The sequence below is a fragment of the Acinonyx jubatus genome, chromosome D2 (genome assembly GCF_027475565.1).
Source record: "Acinonyx jubatus isolate Ajub_Pintada_27869175 chromosome D2, VMU_Ajub_asm_v1.0, whole genome shotgun sequence".
Taxonomy (NCBI): domain Eukaryota; kingdom Metazoa; phylum Chordata; class Mammalia; order Carnivora; family Felidae; genus Acinonyx; species Acinonyx jubatus.
The window spans coordinates 59,296,645-59,315,504 of NC_069393.1; the positions used below are offsets into that span (position 1 = coordinate 59,296,645).

The following is an 18,860-nucleotide window of genomic DNA, read 5'->3' on the forward strand; positions in this document are numbered from 1 at the left end:
CAGTGGGTTGGTGGGGCTGGGGAACAGGATTCCTCACTTAATAGGAAAAGTACCCTGAGAACGTTCTTCTGCCGATGAGTTGGTGGTGGTGATGGGGGAGGGCACCCTCATCAGATTTTTCACTGAGGGAGCAGGAAAAGCATGCAGACTGCTATCTGTATGGGTATTTGGGAGCGAAATGACTTGGAGGCCTGTGGTCATGTCCCGGTGCCTTTCCTATACACCACTGCCAGACACGGTGAGCAAGAGCAGCTGCTTCCAAGACTGAGGTCCCCAACCCTGGAGTCACTGGGAGCTCTCAAAAATGCTGAGGTCTTGAGTTCTGTTCCTCCAGATTCGGATTTCATGGATCTGGGGTATGGCCTGAGCACTGGGGTTTTGGAAAGCTCTGTGATTTTACTGGGCACCTGTGACTAATGCCCCTGTGCTCTAGGCCAGTGTTTGTCAACCTAGAGATACTTGGAACCAGATAGTTCTTTGTTATGGATATTTATAACAGCATCCCTCTACCAGTTGTGACAACCAGATGTCTCCAGACATCACCAAATGTGTCCCACAGGCAAAATTGGCTTGATTGGGAACTTACTGCTCAAGGCCAATGGTTTTTGAAGGTCTATACAGTGGCTAAAGATTTAGGCTCTAGGGCTGTATTGCCTGGGTTCATATGCTAGCTAATAAAGAGCAGAGCTTTGGGAAATTACATGATCTTTCTGTGGCTCTATTTCCCCACCTGCAAGGTGGATAATAAAAATACCTACACACTTTGTAGGGTTGTTGGATCAAATACGTTAGTGTTTGTAAAATGCCTGGCAATCCCTGCCACCCCCCCCCCCCCAAGTATACAGGTTTCAAATGGAGAACTGATTAGTCAGAATATCTGAGTGTAGGCCCCAGGAACTATATTTTAGTAAGTTCCTGAGCTTCTCATCCATGTGGAAGCTTTGAGAGCCTCTGACTTCAGGGATGTCAATAGCTGCTCCCCTCATTCGAGGTGGTCTCACTCATGGGTTTTTGTGTATGTGCAGGGCTGGGACCCTCAGTTCCTGGGTTTTTGGCATGAACACCATCTTCTCTGTATCCACTTGACAGGCCGGGACTTGGGCTGAAAGCTAGATAAGTCTTGCTGGTACGAGAGTGCCCTCTAGAGGACAGATGAGGCCCAATCACTGCCTCAGATTCAGGGCCTGCAGCTCCTCTCTTCCCACCCAGCACCAGGAGACAGAGGCCCAGCTGCTAGGTCTATTGGAACGACTTTATTTAAGTACACTGGGCCCCACCAGGCAACGTGGTTTGTGCAAGGGACAGGCTTGGGCTAAGAGAAGGGAGGTGAGCTGGTTAAGCACACTGCAGTCTGCGGGTCGCCACATCGCTTTCACACACACCTGCTGCTGTGGCCCATACCTGGCAGGGCCTTTGGTCGTTGGACGGCATGGGGGGAGTGCTGCCTGGAATCTGGGACTGGGGTGGGTCTCGGTGTCACAGGTGAGGGTGCCGGTGAAGATCTGCTAGCCCCAGCTTTGCACATCTGGGCTGAGGAGCCTTTTTGGACACTGCTAGGCCAGCCCAGTCCAGGGTAGGCACCGGGCCCCACTGGAGAGGAGATGAGCCTAGGCCCATTAGTTCCTGGCACTCTGGTCTGGCCCCCTCCCTCCTTAACTAGACAAGTCCAAAATTACGAATGGCACAAATCAGCCCAGTGGGGGGCCTTCTCTCCTCTACAGCCTACCCCCCTTGGGTCAGCTAGAGTAGGAAAAGGCAACCTGGTTAATTGCAGCTCTTTCTCTAGTCCTAAGAGCGCTCGATCCCCAGTACCCCTCCTTTGCTAGGGGCCTCTGCCAAAGAGCAATTCTACCTCCTGTTTCAGAAAATCTAACCGGCAACCAGCCTGTTGATTCCAGGGCAGTGAGCAAAAGGAAGAGGAAAAAAGAGGCTGGCGGTAGTGACTCTGAATGTAGCCTCTGATCCTAAATAGGCCCGAGGCCTATGGATACTGTCGGTTCACCATTAGCAGGGAATGGCGGGGCCCTGGATGCTATGCTAAACTGAGGTGCTGTAAACATTAGTGTGAACAGGGTGACTGGTGGGCAGGAGGCGATGAGCTCCCTCTCTCCAGTCCCATACTGAACAAACACTTCAATAAATAAAACTGAAGATGGCATTGCCCAAGGATGAATGAAAAGCAAGTAGCAGGGCCTGGGGCTGACAGGCTCCTGAAACTCTCCCGAGACCCCCCTGGACAGGGGCTGAGGGTTGGGGTATTCGCTCTGCCACCAATCAGAAGTAGCACTACTCCTGCCTCTGAATGCCCAGCGTGGTACTGGTCCCCAGGTGAGGTTGAGGGGACCCTGCCGTCTCCTGACCCCAGAGTCTCAGTAACAGCTCCTGGAGTGCTTTTCCAGACTCCCGAACCCAAATTGCAACAAAACCAGACAGAACTCAACCCTGGCCCCAGTCCTCAGTCCATGATTGATTGGCATCAAGAGCAGAAGGCCCAGCAAGGGAGGCAGCGGCTGCCTTGGGCCTCAGGGCACCCTGGGGGTGGGACGGGGTGGGGCTAGCCCAGCCTGGGATGGGCAGCAGCAAGGTCTCCCAGGATTTACCTTCTCTGTCTCCCTATGGTAGTAAACATAGTCCCACACAGCCAGCCAAAGGCCCAGCTGACGAAGAGGCCCTCTGCCAGCACTCTTCCCTGTTGGGGGCCAGTTAGTGGTCAACCCCAGGCCTCAGGCCATCACCATCATGGGTAGTTCATCGTCCTTTCTGGGCCCTGGGATCCCTGGGCCACACGGCACTCGCATATGCGCACACACTCGTATCCACGCACTCACACACACACTCACACACACAGGCAGTTCCTCGCAAACACTCCGACTCAAGAAAGCGAGTTTTAAAGTGGAGTTAACTTCAGAGAGAGGTGAAGATGATGTCCCAACATTAGAAGGTTTTCCTGTGGATAGATCGGGCACCATCTTCTTCATATTCCTTCTTGGAGACCCACATCTTCTTAAAGGTGTCCAGGGAGGCAAGGATGGAGCCCCTGAAGTGGAGGGTATCCCAAGGAATGTTGTGAGAGGGAGGAAGTGTTCGTGGAGCCAGCCAGTCCCCGTGGGGCCAAAGCAGATGAGGCTCTGCTTTCAAGGGATGGGGTGGTGAGGGGTAATGATGCCCTCACTTCCTGTCACACTCTTATTCCCTAGGAGAACTACTCACCCAATCCATGTGGAATACAGTCTCTCTTGAGGTGCAGATATCTGAAAAGGTGGGTGGAAAGAGGAATCTGAGACTTTCAACCTCCTTGTCCTTTTTCTGCCCAACGCTCATCCTTACGGCCCATTCCACTGCCCATGGCAGTGGATGTGTTGTCTCACACAACAGGCTTTTACTTATGTCCCTGCTGGACCCAGTGGGCTCTCTGGGGGGTATTGTGGCCAACCTGACACTCATCTGGAGAAGCAGATTTCCAGCAGCGCTAAGTATCTACAGCTCCCAGGAAAGCTGGTGCTAACTGGGGCCAAGATCCAGCTTTCCTGGGGGCTGATGGGAAGCAGACTCCATGGCAGGAACTACACTCCAACATTTCGCTCCCCTCAACAGGCACCAAGATGTTGGACTGTGTCACGAGAGCAGCAAGAGTCAGTCTGCCAATGCTACAGTTTCTCTGACAGACCACACGTGGGCCCTTAGCCTAACACCCTGCCACATCAGGGTCTCAGAACTGCCCCCTTTTGTGGGGAAGGAGAGGGAAAATGGGTTCTTCCCGCTGGCAGACCTCAAGGTCAGTGTGGAATCTGAGAACTGTGTAGCCTTGGAGGGGAGCCCCGGTTCCACGCAGCCCCAGCGCCAGCCCCCACCATGCTCCTACCCTGATCTTCACGTCTTTCGGAGCCAGTTTCTTCACTTCACTCAGTAGCCTGTCACCAAAACCTGAATGGGCAAGACAGGAGAATCTCATGTCAATCCTCTGGGCGTCTGGGCCCAGCAAGATCTGGAAACTTCCTGGAGATGGGCCGAGAGCAAAGACCAACCTTTGAACAGGGTGGAGCCTCCCGAGAGGACGATGTTAGAGAAGAGCGTGCGCCGCAAGTCCATGTCCGACTTCTGGATGGCAAACACCAGCACCTCGTGGATGCCCTCACTCTCCTCTCCAATCAGGTCTGGCCTGAACAGCAGCTCAGGTGCCCGGAATCGGGAAGGACCAATCTGTAGGGTGGAGAGCAAATTCAGAGGCTGGGACCAGGGCTGAGGTCCCTTTGGGAGTGAAAATAGAAGAGGCAGCTCACACTACACTGTGCCCAAGTGATTATGGAGAACATGAACCACCCTCTTCCGAACCCCTTTCTGACCTAGGCAAATGCCCCTGATGCTTCCTCTCCTCTACACGGGAGAAGCAAAGTTCCTGACGCCTCGCTCTGCGGGAGACAGTGCTGCTCCAGAGCTCCGGTGCTCCAGGCAGAGGGTGTAAAAGGGCTGGTGCATCTGACTCCAGCCTCCCCCTGGGGAGTTATTTGGGCTCAGAGCTTCTGAGAGCCTGGGACGACTGAAGGGAGATCCACGCCTACCTCAATGGTGCTGCCGTCGGGCAGGTAGTACTGAGCCTTCTCCGTCTCTAGTGTCTCATCCTTCTGCGGGTTTATGGACAGGTAGCAGGCTCTCTGCAGAACCGAGCAGGAGTCAGGCAGGCATGAAACTTAGGCCCACCTGGTCAAAGCCCCAGGGCTGCCGGATGCACTCCTGCAGATATCAGCCTCTCCACAGCGATTGCCCTAAAGGTCCACAGAGCTGCTGTTCTGGAGCTAGGGCAGGGTGGCCTGTCAGCCTACACTGGGTGGCACTTCGGACAGGAGTTCCTACCTGCTCCACCTTCCTTGTGGGCAGGCGTGGAAACTGGCTCTCTGGAGCCGGGTCTGAGACCACAACCCAATTTTAATCTAGACTTAGGCTTCTTCTTCCTTCTACTACTCATGGGTCTGGGGCCTGTCTACCCAGCTCAGAGGTTTCCCTAGAGCCGTGGGTGGCAGAAGGATCTGGTTTACTTAAAAAGAAAACTGTATTGTGACTTCTTCAAAGATGTAAAAGAACATACCTGATTTGGACATAAGGTATAAAAACATAATGAACATTGGTACACCCAACACCAGCTTAAGAAAGAGCAGCACCTCCCTTTTTCCCACAAGATGGCAGCACTTGGGGACAGTGACCGTCAGTGTGAGGGGGGCCTAGCTGGGATCACAGGGTAGCCAGGAGGCCTGGCTGGGGAGAACAGAGCCTGACTAGGGACCCCCCCTCCACCCCCCCCCCCGCCCCCGCAAGACAGGGGCTTGGCCTCTTTTCACTCCAGGTCACAGAGGTCCCGGCTGCCCTGTTTCCATTCTCCATCCCATCCCTGGGCCCATGGGACAGCACTCACTTCTTTTATGGCCTTGACAATCTCAAACTCAGAAGATGAGTGGAAATCATAGCCCTCCTTCCGCAGGTAGAGGCGAAGGAAGCGAGAGACATCTCGGCCAGCAATGTCGATGCGCATGATTGAGTGGGGCATGGCAAAGCCCTCATAAATGGGTACAGCATGTGTGACGCCATCCCCAGAATCCAGCACCACACCTGTGGTCCTGCCTGTGGCATAACTGCAGCACAGGGAACAAATCGTCACTAACCCCTGCCTCTTTACTATGGCAAAACACTCGCTTTTTTTTAGAATTCAAAGTCAGCTAGGCTAAGCTGCAGCCTGCCTTTCTCTAGGGGCCTTAGACTGGCCACAGTACTAAGTCCAAGCATAAGCAAGCCTGAAAAACCTGAATGAAAGGAGCCCAGCCTCTCCCAGCCCCTCCCCTCTCCCGGAAGAAGAGGCCTTCCAATCTCAGGAGACAGCCTAGCCTTCAACTGCTTCAGGGCCCAGCCCAGGGGCAGTTTTTACTTCCCAGACAAGAAGAAAACACTCAAATGCCTACAGGGGCCAGGTAGGAAAGGAAAATAAGAATATTTTCACTTCCACAAAACACTTGCTTTTTTCCCACATGGCCTCCTAGGTCCGTAGTTTTTTTTGTTTTTTGTTTTTCCTCTTTTGGTAAAGACAAGGGTACAGACATATATTTCTGTGATCCAAAGGGAAAAAACCCGTGATGTTTGATAAGTAGAAACTGACGCTGCCTCGTGCTGGGAGGACAGCAGGGAATAGAGCAGGCTGCGGTGAAGTCAAACTTGCAAACTACCTAACATGGCAGTGGCTATTTCAGCTCTAGCTGACTTTTGTCCTATAGGAATACATGCCCAGTATTGCCAGATCTTTCCAGAAATTAGTATTTTGATAGGAAATCCACTCCTCCTTTTTTTAAAGTAGGCTGCATGCCCAATGTAGGGCTTAAACTCATGACTCTGAGATCAAGAGTTTCATGTTCTACTGACTGAGCCCTGGAAATCTCCCAATTTTAAAATGCTGGCTTGGGGGCCTGGGTGGCTCAATTAGTGAAGCGTCTGACTCTTGATTTCGGTTCAGGTCATGATCTCATGGTTCGTGAAATCAAGCCCTCCTGTGGGCTCTACGCTGGGCGTGGAACCTGCTTGGGATTCTCTCTTCCCCACTCTCTTTCTACCCTTCCCTCGCTCGCATGCATGCACTCTCTCTCTCAAAATAAATAAGTAAACTTAAAATGCTGGCTCACTGGGGTCAAACACATCCTATCTGCAGCTCACCAGTGTATAATCTTGGCCCTAGATCTAACCCCAGTGTGAGGCAGGCTGGGCGCAGGACAGGCATGACAGGCGTATGAAGATGGAGACCATGGTGGTGTTTTCATCACAACTCTGTCACCAGCCTGGCACAGCGTCTGGCATAAACAGGCACTGGATAAATATCTCAATAAGTTACAGGGGCCTTTAGGAAGAGCTGTAGCAGCGTGTGGCCTTCCCAGCAGGCACAGCAGAGAGCCTTGGGCACCAAACCACTGAGAGAATAAGAGAAGCGAGACTGGGAGAAGATCTCCATACCCCCTTTCCTATCCAAAGGAGAGGCAGCCTCCATTCTGCCCGCAAGGGGCCAGGCTGCTTGCTACTCACAGGCTGAGCACAGCTTGCATGGAGATGAAAAGGGCTGGAACATTGAAGGTCTCGAAGAAAACTTCAGCAGCTCGTTCGCGGTTTTTCCGTGGGTTTAAAGGTGCCTCCGTCAGGAGCACAGGGTGCTGGTGAAAGATGCCCAGAGGGCAATCAGGGCCAAGTGAGATCTCTACCTCTCATTAGCACCCGGGCAGGAGGCCCCTGTGTGGTATGCTAGAGAACCGAGGGGAACTTTGTGAGCCTCCCTCCAAAAACAGGCAAGCTGGACCTGCCATCTACCCCAGTGTGAGCCAGTTTGTCAGCCTTCCAAATTCATGCTCACTCTGAAGTCTCATTCCGTCCTTGCCTCTGCCTCCTTCCTCCCCTCCCTATCCTCCAAGTTTCTTACGTAGGCCTCTGTATTTACTGTAAATCTCCAATTGTCCAGAAGATTTTGCTACACTCTAAATTTGGAATTACTATGATACAAAAAATAGTACAAATTTTTTTTCTAAATAGAAAATTACATTTAAATATTGAATATATTTTTGAAAGACGTTGTATCTCCTTCCCCTGGAAATTCTGATGTCTAGGACACACCTTCCTTTGTTTTCCTGAGCTGAGAGTTTCTTCCTTAGAAGTTAGAGTATAAGCTCTGGAGTCTGAAAGACATGGGTTTGAATCCTAGCTCTACCACTTTATTCCCTAGGTGATCTTGGAAAGACTACTTGGCTTCTCTGAACGTTTTTTCTGTTCCCTTGTTTGTAAAACGGAGATAATACTACCTGTATTTCATAGGACTGGTGTCCTATTCAAGATTGAATGCAAACATGTCTGAAGAGCACATGGCCTGGTGCCACGGTAAGACTCAAACCCTCCTGGCAGTTATCCTCCCTTCCTCCTCCTCCTCCTCCTCTTTGGGGTAGTGGCTCTGCCCAGCTCTCACACTGTGCATGGGTGCCGTGCTCATAGGACCCTCACCTCCTCTGAGAAAGTCTGCAGTTGGTCCTTAGAATAGACATATTGCCAGATGCGCTCCATATCGTTCCAGTCCTTGACGATGCCGTGCTCCATGGGGTAGCGGATGGACAGCAGCCCTCGGTGTTCCTGGGGGCAGAGAGCAGGAATTACAGCAGCAGCCAGTCTCTCAGCCAGGCGGCCCACTCTTCCAGCACAGGGAGTTCCCACCCCACAGTCCTCAGCCAGGGCTAAAGGCAGGCCCCCATTTGCCAAGTCTCTAAACTGTATGCTGTAAACTGTTCTCACTGCCTGATTAGCTGGCAAAGCAGAGGGCTTCTGCATTTCCCTGGGCCCTGGGTGCCCTTATGGCAAGTGACAGGAGGCACCCTTCTCATTGCCTGATCCCAGGACACAATCTCCTGGCTCCCACCTCTGGGCATCAGCACTTGCAGCCCAGGCTGGCAACAATGATTCTGTTGTTCTGTATCCAGAGGCTGCCCCAGGGCTCTGCCAAACTATGCTAATTAACTCATCCCCAGGGTATCCCAGCTAGGATATCCCCCTGAATCCCTTTTGCCAAAAAAAGAACCAAGCTAGCCAATCTCATCATTGGCAAGGTAGTGACAGAATACAGAAGGAAAGCAAAAGCCCTATTTTCTAGACTGGTTTCTATTTCCCAAAGTGGGTTTCTAGATATTTCCTCTCCAAAACCAGAGGCTGCTCCTGAGAGAAATGAACCAATCAGACCTAGGATGAGAGGACCAAAGGGGGACTTGAGAGGAATTTGCTCCTTTTACTCATGGCTGTCCCACTGCTGGGACACTGCCCATGTTGGGAATAATGAAGGTCCTCTGTTGGCTTGAGGCTTCTACAGTAGGACTGGGAATTACCTCGGCTTTGGGGCCAATGAAGATGTCACCTTCCAGGGCTCCGGCCATGACACGAACGTGTTTGGGTCTGCCCACACTATAAAAGAGATCAGGGGGACCGTCACTTTTCCTTTCATGACATAACACAGGAAGGATGTGCAGATGTGTATGCTTAGACAGGAAGAGCTGGACTCAGTTCTACTGTGTTTATCTCTGAGGAGTGAGGTTGCAGTTGATTTTGATTTTCTTCTTTCTACTTTTCTGCATTTCCTGCAATTTCTACAATGAACATGTATTATTTTAAGTTTTTTGTATATTATTTCAAATTTCTGACCTAAACGAGAGATCCCTTCTCTCCAAAAGGTAGAGGGCTGACCCCATAACAAAGCTGACAAGCCTCCCAAGCTGCTGCTGCTTTTTTTTTTTTTTAAGGATTTTATTTATTTTTTAAGTAATTTCCATACCAATGTGGGGCTCAAACCCACAACCCTGAGATAGAGGGTCGCGTGCTCCACCAACGGAGCCGGCCAGGCAACACATACCTCTCAAGCTTCTGACTGAGGTACACAATTACTTACTAGTTTGGAAAGCAATATTTGGGAATCTGATCACCAGCAAAACCAGCTTTAATCACACCGGATCCCTGAGGAGAGAGGAGAGACAAAGAAAAGTCAGAAGTATGACAAAAACAAGAGGAGATATATATCATACAGTATGTATAATACGGTTCCATTTTTTATTATTTATTTATTTATTTAAAGTTTTTTTGTTTGAGAGAGAGAGAGGGAGAGAGAGAATCCTAAGTGGGCCCCACACTGTCAGCATAGAGCCTGACATTGGGCTCAAACTCACAAAACTGTGAGATCATGACCTGAGCCGAAATCAAGAGTCATTCTCTCAACTGAGCCACCCAGGCACCCCTGGTTCCATATTTATTTAACAGAGACGACCTTCTATCTGCATATAGTATATCCATCTGTATGAGCATTTATAGAGGGAACATGTGTCACCAGGAGGGAAGTGGGACTAGGGACGGGGAGGAGAGCTTTCACTGCACACTCAAAGTATTATTTGATTTTTTTTTTTTTTTTTGGTATTCTTTGACTTTTCTACATTGAACATGCTTTACTTCTGGAATTGAAAATAATATTGGGGCCCCTGGGTGGCTCAGTCCAACTTCGGCTCAGGTCGTGATCTTGCTGTTCATGAGTTCAAGCCCCACATCAGGTGCTCTGCTGTCAGTGCGGAGCCTGCTTCAGAGCCTCTGTCCTCCTCTCTCTCTGCCCCTCCCCCATGTGCATGCTCACTCTCTCTCAAAAATAAACATAAAAAAATACTATTAACACAGGGAAGAAAAAGAGAAAACCTGAGGAGAGAAGAGAAAAGTACCTAGAAGCACCAGAGCAGCCAAGTTCAGGAACATAACCAAGGTGGGAAGAACGCGTGATTCTGTTAAACCACCATGACGCTGTTAACCTACTTTCCCAGCTCAAGCCTGAACTCTCCTTGCCCTTCAGGGTCTCTATGACAGACACCACCATGGAACACTGCCATGCTTGAAGCTGACTCCAATGGAGCACATGCTGTCTGGTTCTTACTGCAGGGGCAAACCTCTATGCTTTATTGGAGGATTGTGGTTGCTTTTTGTTTTTTGTTTTTATTATGCTCTGTTTTACTCACTGGTCTCCTGATTGTAAAGAGCAGGGAAGTTCTAAAGCATCAGCTACAAAGAGACTTCACATTACAATCCTGCTGCTCCAATACTTGGTAAGTCAGGTGGGGAAGAGAGTGACTTCCCCACCACCATCTCTGGTATCTCCTGGGGCCCAACCAAAGTAAACAGGGACTCTAGATACAGATACCAACTCTGTGCAGGACAGATGTCGAGGTTTGCTACTGCTTGCAAATATAGCCTGTCTTCTTCCTTCTTAACTCTTGCACCACTACACCCAATATGCTCACCCTTCTACCCCAACACGGTTTGCAGCTGCACATGTAGTAGGGGCAAGCCTTTTTCTGCTGCCTGTTAACCACTTCTCCTGGGGCAGAGAGCGGTATTTCCAAACCCACGCGGCAAGCAGTAAACACATCAGGAGATGCTAAATAGCCAAGGTTATCTTTGCACCAAAGGCTTTCCTGCAATATCCCTGGTTCCCTCTCTGTCTCTTATTCCTGCTCTTCTATAGGAGAAGTGGGGGCGGAGAGGGGGGGGCGGGTAGATAGGCCATTCTGGTGCCTGACTCTGGCAAAACAGAGAGGATGAGGTGGCTGAAGGATAGGGAATGCCAGTTCTCTAAGACAGCAGGAACCTCTGCCAACAGAAAAAACAGGAGACAATGTGCAAACTCATCGGCCTGGGCAGGACAGCAAGGAGCCTGGAAAAGGTGCAGCTGTAAACTGAGCTGAGAGACTGGGAAGGAGGGAGAACCATCGTACCGCAGCCTGCGGGCTCTGGGACGGTGGCATGGGTAGTGCGCACAACACTGTACAGAACTCCGGGCACTTGTTGGCTCACGCTTCCAGTAATTGTTCACTGCCTTCACCTGGGTGTGGTGATGCCAACAGACTAATTGGACCTCCTGGCAGAGGTTGAAAACAAGAAAGGTAAAGATGAGACCTATGTTTCAGACTCTAGATATTTTGAAGAGACGATTTTCCTGGATATTTAATTGTGAGTTTAATAGCAAAATCAGACTAGAGTCTGAGTAAATTAAGGCAAATGAAGATATTAGGTTCGTTTCTTCCTCTCTGGCCCTCCTAGCAAGAGAGTATAAAGACCCAGTTCAAATATCATCGCCTTCCTCATGAAGAATAATCCCGTTGGAATTAACTATCCTCTTCCTATTATTTCACAGAATCACCACTACCTGTACCACAATACCACAAGGTAGTCTGCATTTCCTTCTGCTGTATTTATTTTTTTTAATGTTTATTTTTATTTAAGGTTTATTTTGAGAGAGAGCACGCGTGTTGGAGCGCACTGGGGCAGGGAGGGGGAGGCGTAGGGACAGCGGGAGAGGGAGAGAGAGTCCCAGGTAGGCTCTGGGCTGTCAGGGCAGAGCCAGATGTGGGGCTTGATCTCACGAATGCATGAGATCATGACCTGAGCCAAAATCGAGAGTTAGACACTTAGCCGACTAAGTCACCCAGGCGCCCCTTCCTTCTGCCTTCTATTTGAATTTATGGTTTCCATTTTTGCCTGTTTTCAGCCCAAGGTCCTCAAGCTCAGAGACTTTCTATATCAGCAGTATCTGGCATTTGAGGGTACTCAAATAGATGCTGGCTGCCTAAAATTAAATCCAAGCTCAAACGATTGGCAGATGAAGCCTAAAATATGGAACCTGAACCAGCAGCTGGAATGCCAGAAGCCCCAGGCAGAGGTGGTGCTGGATAGGTGGAGGCAGCATTGGGAATGATGCACAAGGTGGAGCCAGACCCGGCTTGTCCCTGCAGTCCCAAGAGCTGGCCTGCTAGGCCAGCAGTTGGGGAAAGAGTGAGTGGGACGGAGGAGGCGGCTGAGCTGCTTCTATTCTGCTCAAACCAAAGATTATAAAAAAGGCCCTGTCAATTTCTTTAATAGTATTTGTTAACTAAGAACTATGTACCTGGCAAATGAGCTACCACTTTCTTTGTTATTCACTCTGGCAAAGCCAAGTAAACAAACGCCTTGCAGAGGCTTCTTGAAAAAGCAGTTCCATAATAAATATTTGATTTTTGAGGATTCAAGTCTGCGGCCAGTCACCAATGACCATTCTCTTTCTGAAGCAGGCAAACAGACAGCAAATCCCTCAGCAAGGCTCTCCCAGTTATCTGCTAACTATGGGCCTGGGGCTTGGGCAACCTTTAGCCTAAGCACTCCTGATTATTCTTGACATGCTGGCAAAGAGGCTAGTTGTCTCCATCTTACAAGTGGGAAAAGGATGCTGAGAGGTGGAGCCTCAGATTCTAGGGCACTAGTGGCTCATTTTGGCATAAAGATATATTTTGGCCCACAAAGTACTTTTTGGAAAACAAGTTCATTGAAATAAAATTCGCTACCGTATAATTTACCCACTTAAGGTATATAACTCAATGGTTCGTGGTATATTCACAGAGTAGTATAATCATCACCACAATCTTATTTTGGAACTTCCTCATCATCCCAGAACCTGTACCCATTAGCAGTCACTCTCTCCATCCTACCTTGCCCTCTCCTGCCAACCAGTCCTAGGCAACCACTAAACTACTTTCCGTCTCTGCAGACCACGAATTACTTTTACGTTAACTTCCAACAGTTAAAAATTAGAGACTGCATATAAAATTTGGGGTTTCTGATTTCTCTTGAAACATCAGAAAATCCGGCAACACTGGGCCTGCATTCCTGGATGGGGACCACTGGCTGGAAATGAAAAGCAGCTGGCCCTTTGGTTAGACATGCTCAAAGCACCTTTCAGATTCCTCAAGACTTCTTTCAAGGTACTCTCTTCCTCCCCCTTTTTGTGTGCCTGCTTGGCCTCTGCAAGCACTGAGATTGAAACTCCTATTCAAGGCATTGCCAGCAACTAATTCATGATATTTTCCCCCTCCACATGATACCTGGTTTCTTTTTTACCCTCAGAGTGTTTAGGTTGGTGTGAAGCACATCCTTGGCTCTCAAAATACACATAATTGAACAGTGAGCTATCTTTATAAGTCACCTCTTCTCAGCTTTTCCAACAAACGGGATGGATTCTTGCTGTTGCTTGTTGTACAACCAATGGGGTCAATATCACATTGCAAGTGACAGTGTAAAATAAATATAGTGACTTCATTTCCTCAGCTAATTCTAGTGTTTCTTAAACTTAAGTGAATCAGTACATCTCAAGAGCTGATGACAAATTGTAAAAAGATAATAATAATAAAATTGAGTCCATCAGTAAAATTTGAACATTGACAAAATATTTGATGTTATTAAGGAATTATGAATTGTATTAGGTTTGATAGTAGTATACTGATTATGTCTTTAGAAGAGTGTGGGAGAGGGCACCTGGCTGGCTCAGTTGGTAGAGCATGTGACTTTTGATCTCAGGGTTGTGAGTTCAAGCCCCACAATGTGCATAGAGCTTACTTAAAAAATAAATTTTAAAAAAGTAAAAAAAAAAAAAAAAAAGTATGGGAGAGGGAAGTAGGTGGGAATAAGTTAAAAAAGATTAGCCACAAGTTGATAACTGTTACAGCTAGGTGAATATGTGGATATTTGTTATACTCTTCCTCTCCTTTTGTTTATGTTTCACATTTTCTATAATAAAAAGAAGAAAGCTGAAAAATAAGTCCTCAAAATGTGGCCTGGGAGCTGCCCTCCTTTTGTATTACTATCCATTACATACCTTTGGGAAGAATGACTTGTGTTTAGTTTTTAAAAACACCTATCAGTTTATCATTGTCATTAAAGTACATGTATGTACACCTCCCCTTCCATTTTCCTCATTAAATTCTGATGAATTGGTTTGGTGCCAGAATAGGTAGAAAGGAGTGGTCAACAATTATTTTAAGACTGAGAAAGGCTGTGAAATGATAATGAGCCTCTTCTCTCTTTCTCCTGTTCTTTGCTCTCCTTTCTTTTAATTATACTCTCTGTAGCCCAGAAATAAAATTGTAGCAATGTATTAAGCTATGGAGCAGTTAAATCTGCTAGATACACACCATTCTCATAATAATATAAAGTTGGCTCAAATATTTCAAATTATTTTTCCTATCCTTATTTCACTTTGAAACAAAATAAAGCTCTCTAAATGTCAAACAGCAAGAACTATCTGAGGCCCCAGATCTAAAAATGTGGGAGAGGGGCACCTGGATGGCTCAGTTGGTTGAGCAACCGACTTCAGCTCAGGTCATGATCTCACGGTTTGTGGGTTCAAGCCCTGTGTGAGGCTCTGTGCTGACAGCTTGAAGCCTAGAGCCTGCTTCTGATTCTTTGTCTCCCTCTCTCTCCCTGCACCTCCCCAATTCATACTCTGTCTCTCTCTCTCAAAAATAAACATCAAAAAAAATAATAATGTGAGAGAATTTCTCCTACTTCAATTTTTGGCATTATTATTGGCATAATAAAAAAATATTTTCCCAGAGAAAATAGACAAATCAATTCTTTAAATCTTAAAACTCAACATGCACCACTGCTTTGATGTATTTCAAATATACTATGGAGAGAGACAAAGGAGAAACTAAAAAGCATTAGCTTAATTGACTTTAAGGAAAATGGCTAGAGACAGAACTCCTGCCCAACAATTCCAGAATCAAAGGATCTAATGAGATGGACAGACTGCTCCTTCTGCATTGCTGATGGAAACAGGAAATCGATAATTTCTATTTTTTTCTTTTTAAAATTAAGAAAAAGGCAGATGAAGTACCCATAAACTGGCTGAAGATAGAAACAGTGTTCTCTGAAAATCAATTAACAAGGACCCCTACTCAGCCCGCTGCAGCAACTGACTAGGTTTCTCTCCCCACCTCAAATCTTTATTTAGGGGCATCTTTGTTACTGTGACATTTGGTCACTCATCCACCCACCCATCAATCCAACAAAAAACATTTATTGAGCACATAGTGGTGATAGGCTCTAGATGCTGTGTGTATGAAGGAGGGCGGGAAGGGGAGAGTAACAAAAAAATTAAGGAATACCATCTTTTCCTCCAAGCATTTAACAGTCTAGTGAGGGAGACCCTCCCCCCCCCCCCAAAAAAAGTGAGGAACTTGGAACCCCATCGATCTCAGTTTGAGTCTTGGCTCAACTTCTAAGACAGGTGGCTTCAATACTGACTGTTATTTAACCTCTAAGGTTCACTTTTCTGCATAAACGGGGGGACAGTAATTCCTATCCACCTACTAGAGCTGACGCTTCAAGGAGATGATGCAAACAAAAGCACCTTGTAACATGCCTAAGGTCTCAAGGCTGGATCAACAGAATGAATCTGATAGCTTAGGACAGAACTGGCAGTTTTGCCTCAAGGGGCACAGAAGGTACCAACCAATCTCAGCGATACGAAGCCTTTCAGTGGAACGTAGAAATTGAGTTGTTTTACAAAAGTCACCCTCCGCCCAAAATAAAAGCAGGATTCAGTTTCTTTCCGTTTGTCACTATTGATGCATATACGTTGGCTACTAGCAGGAGGAATAGCGGATAAAGCACTGGTTTTAGGTCACCTCCACTGTACGACCTTGGGTTCACTTCACCTCTTCGTGCTTCAGGTTTGTTTTTTTTTTTTTTCATTCGTAAAACGAGGATCAAACTTCCTGCCTAACTATGCACCCAATTTTTCAATTCAAATGTATGTGAAAGCCCCCTGTACGTGCTAGAGCACCTGGCAAATATGTTTAGTAATTTTTTCCCACATTCCGAAAAGGATAGTACCTCCCTGCTTGCCTGGTCACTCTTTCTTCTGGATCTTTATTAACGTTGTAATTTATAATCACAGAAATAACTGCAATCCTTTGGCCATTTCCGGCACCAGATTCCCGAGCCCCACCCATATACACCGCCAAGCCACCCGCCCTGCTGGGGACCGAAGGAAACTTAGCCCTTCCCCACCCGGGGGCGGGCCCCAGCCCGTCAGGCCCCTCCGCTGTGAGTTCCCGAAGCCAATCCCCACAGCCCTCGTGCACCCGCCCGCCCCTTAGAGAGAGGAACTACTATGGCGGCCCGGAAGAACGGCAGGGGCGCAAGCCAATCACTGCGGAGGGCTGCCCTCATCCGGCAAGGCCCAGAGGCGGGGTCATCGGCCAAGATGGACAGCCAGAACAACCAATAGAATGATCGGAAACAGGGGACGGGGCGGACGCCGGGCGCTCACAGAGCGGTTAAGGCCCCTAGAGCCAAGGGCCCAAGAACCCGGCTCGGACTACAGCCTTTGCCTTTATCCATCCCAAACTTCTCCATCCCATGGTTGCTGGCCAGCCGCCCTGCCTATGGACTACGGGTGAAGGGAGGACGGAGGTGGCGGCGGTTGAACCCGCCTGACAGGCTGGGTCAGTGACAAAGAGCCGGTGGCCCAGGCCGAAACCCGGGAGCGATCCCTTTAGGGAAGAGAGCATAAACCCCTTTAGAGATAGGAAAGATGCAACTCACGTTGTCGATCACGACAGGCTGGTTGGCGATCACATCGTAGGACTCCATGGCAGAAGAATATCTCCTTCCGAGGAAGGAACTGCCAGCCGGGTCTGCTGCTAACGCCACTGACACGCATGCGCAGTCTAGCAGCCGGGCCAAGGCGGCTAGGGAGCGGCCAGACCTCGCCTCCGAAGAACTACAACCCCCAGCATGCCTTACCCCTGGGTTTAACTCGCCAGGCCCCTTTGGAGCCCCGCCTAGTTTGAGTAGGGCGTCGCATTTCGACGCACAGTACCCTGGGCTTTGTAGTCTCCTTCGATGAATAGACGGGGACGCAGATTGATGACTGTATTGCACGCTTGGATCTGTAGTTCCATTGAAGGGATTCGCAGTGCATGCTGAAGTATGTAGTCTTCTGGAGTACTTGTCTGTAGTTGGGTTTGAATTGGCCGGTAATTCGTGGATGTTTAGATTTCCAGGTCAGGCCCTGCCACCAGTTCTCCTGGACAATTGCTGTGTTTTTATTTGGGTCAATAAGACATTAATAAACATTTATCAGCATCCCATTCTAATAAAGGAACATTTAATACACGCACACGGGGAAGGAGGACATACTCTCAGAACAAAAGAAAATGCATTTTATAAAATTTGCTTTTTGGAAAAAACCGGCACATTTTTTGCTTCTTTTCGCATTTATTCCTGGGTAGGTGTAGACTTTGCAACAGGTTAACATTGGTCTGAAGACTGGCATTTGTAACTACGGGTACAGATGATCTTTTGTTCATTAAAACATCGTTCATTTAATAGCTTCAGGAACTGCTTTAATATCTCTATTTTTCATGGAGAATTAGAATTGACATTGAGGAATGAGAAAATGGAGGTGAAGAGAAGTTTTGTGTCACTGCTTTCAAATGACACCAATGCATTTTTCTCCAGATTAGGCACCCCTCCCCCCCCCTTCAAATTGCAAGAACCCTTTAGTCAATAGCACTGGTAATCAGGACTTCTTTCTATTCCTTTCTCTTGGAATTCCTTACTGTACACAGGAAAATAATTCTCAACCCGGTGCCTTAGGAACTAAAAATTCTCCCAGAGATGCCTGGCTGGCTCAATCGGTGGGGTATATGACTCTTGATCTGGGGGTTGTAAGTTCCAGCCCCATGGTGGGTGTAGAGATCACTTAAAAAATAAAATCTTTTTAAAACTTCTCCCAGTGACAGAAAGTCAAAGGTAATGGGAAAGAGCAGATCCATAGTAGATAACGAATTTTGGTGTTCCTCAAGGCAATCTGCATACATCTGCATAAAACAGAACAAAGAAGAGATTGTCATCACTAAAAGCATTTATCAAAAAAATTGCCGTCTTGGTGCGCCTGGTTAAGCGGTTAAGCGTCTGACTCGATTTTGGCTCAGGTCCTGATCTCACCGTTCCTGAGTTCCAGCCCTGCATAGGACTCCACGCTGTCAGTGGAGATTCTCTTGGGAATCTGCTTGGGATCTTCTCTCTCTCCCTCTGTCTCTCTCTGCCCCTACCCTGCTCACGTGCTCTCTCACCCTCTCTCTCTCTTTCTCTCTCTCAAACTTAAAAAAAAATTACCAAGTCTTTTAAATTGATCCTAGTTTAACTAACTCTTGCCACTTTTAAGAGGACTCCAAAATAAGTATTTCAACATAGGACTCCTGAATTTGGCGGTGTTAGTGTCAGTCAGTAAGAATGTCAGAAGGACATTCAAAGACGGTAGGAAACATTCAGATTTATAATCTGCTAAAACTAATGCCACACTAAGGAGTGAATGAATCAATCCATTATTGTCAGATTTATGTTTAAATTCTTGTTAGCATCATGTTGGAATAGTGACAAACTCTTTGGCGGCGCACTTCCCACTGCTTTCGTGGGACCCTAGCCCCTCAGGATGCCGCAACATCTCTATTTAAACC

General features: G+C 48.0%; 1 protein-coding gene across 1 annotated transcript; it reads right to left on the reverse strand.

Annotated features, from left to right (window-relative positions):
- Positions 1-1,231: 1,231 nt before the first annotated feature.
- On the reverse strand, positions 1,232-17,101 carry ACTR1A (actin related protein 1A). The gene is made up of 11 exons (XM_015063066.3): positions 16,942-17,101; positions 9,440-9,504; positions 8,883-8,958; positions 8,014-8,139; positions 7,054-7,178; positions 5,408-5,624; positions 4,560-4,652; positions 4,026-4,200; positions 3,863-3,924; positions 3,211-3,251; positions 1,232-3,037 (listed from the first exon to the last, which is right to left on the reverse strand). Exons 1-11 carry the CDS (start codon positions 16,987-16,989, stop codon positions 2,935-2,937), a joined length of 1,131 nt encoding a protein of 376 aa, XP_014918552.1. The 5' UTR covers positions 16,990-17,101; the 3' UTR covers positions 1,232-2,934.
- Positions 17,102-18,860: the final 1,759 nt, after the last annotated feature.

What these genes read in the sequence shown, in the direction of transcription:
- ACTR1A (XM_015063066.3), bottom strand. Translation starts at nt 16,989, where the DNA reads ATGGAGTCCTACGATGTGATCGCCAACCAGCCTGTCGTGATCGACAAC. An exon ending in AAATATTGCTTTCCAAACTA is followed by an intron (nt 8,959 to 9,439) that starts GTAAGTAATTGT and finishes TCTCTTTTATAG; the next exon opens with TGTGGGCAGACCCAAACACG. An exon ending in TGCAGACTTTCTCAGAGGAG is followed by an intron (nt 7,179 to 8,013) that starts GTGAGGGTCCTA and finishes ATCTTTCACCAG; the next exon opens with CACCCTGTGCTCCTGACGGA.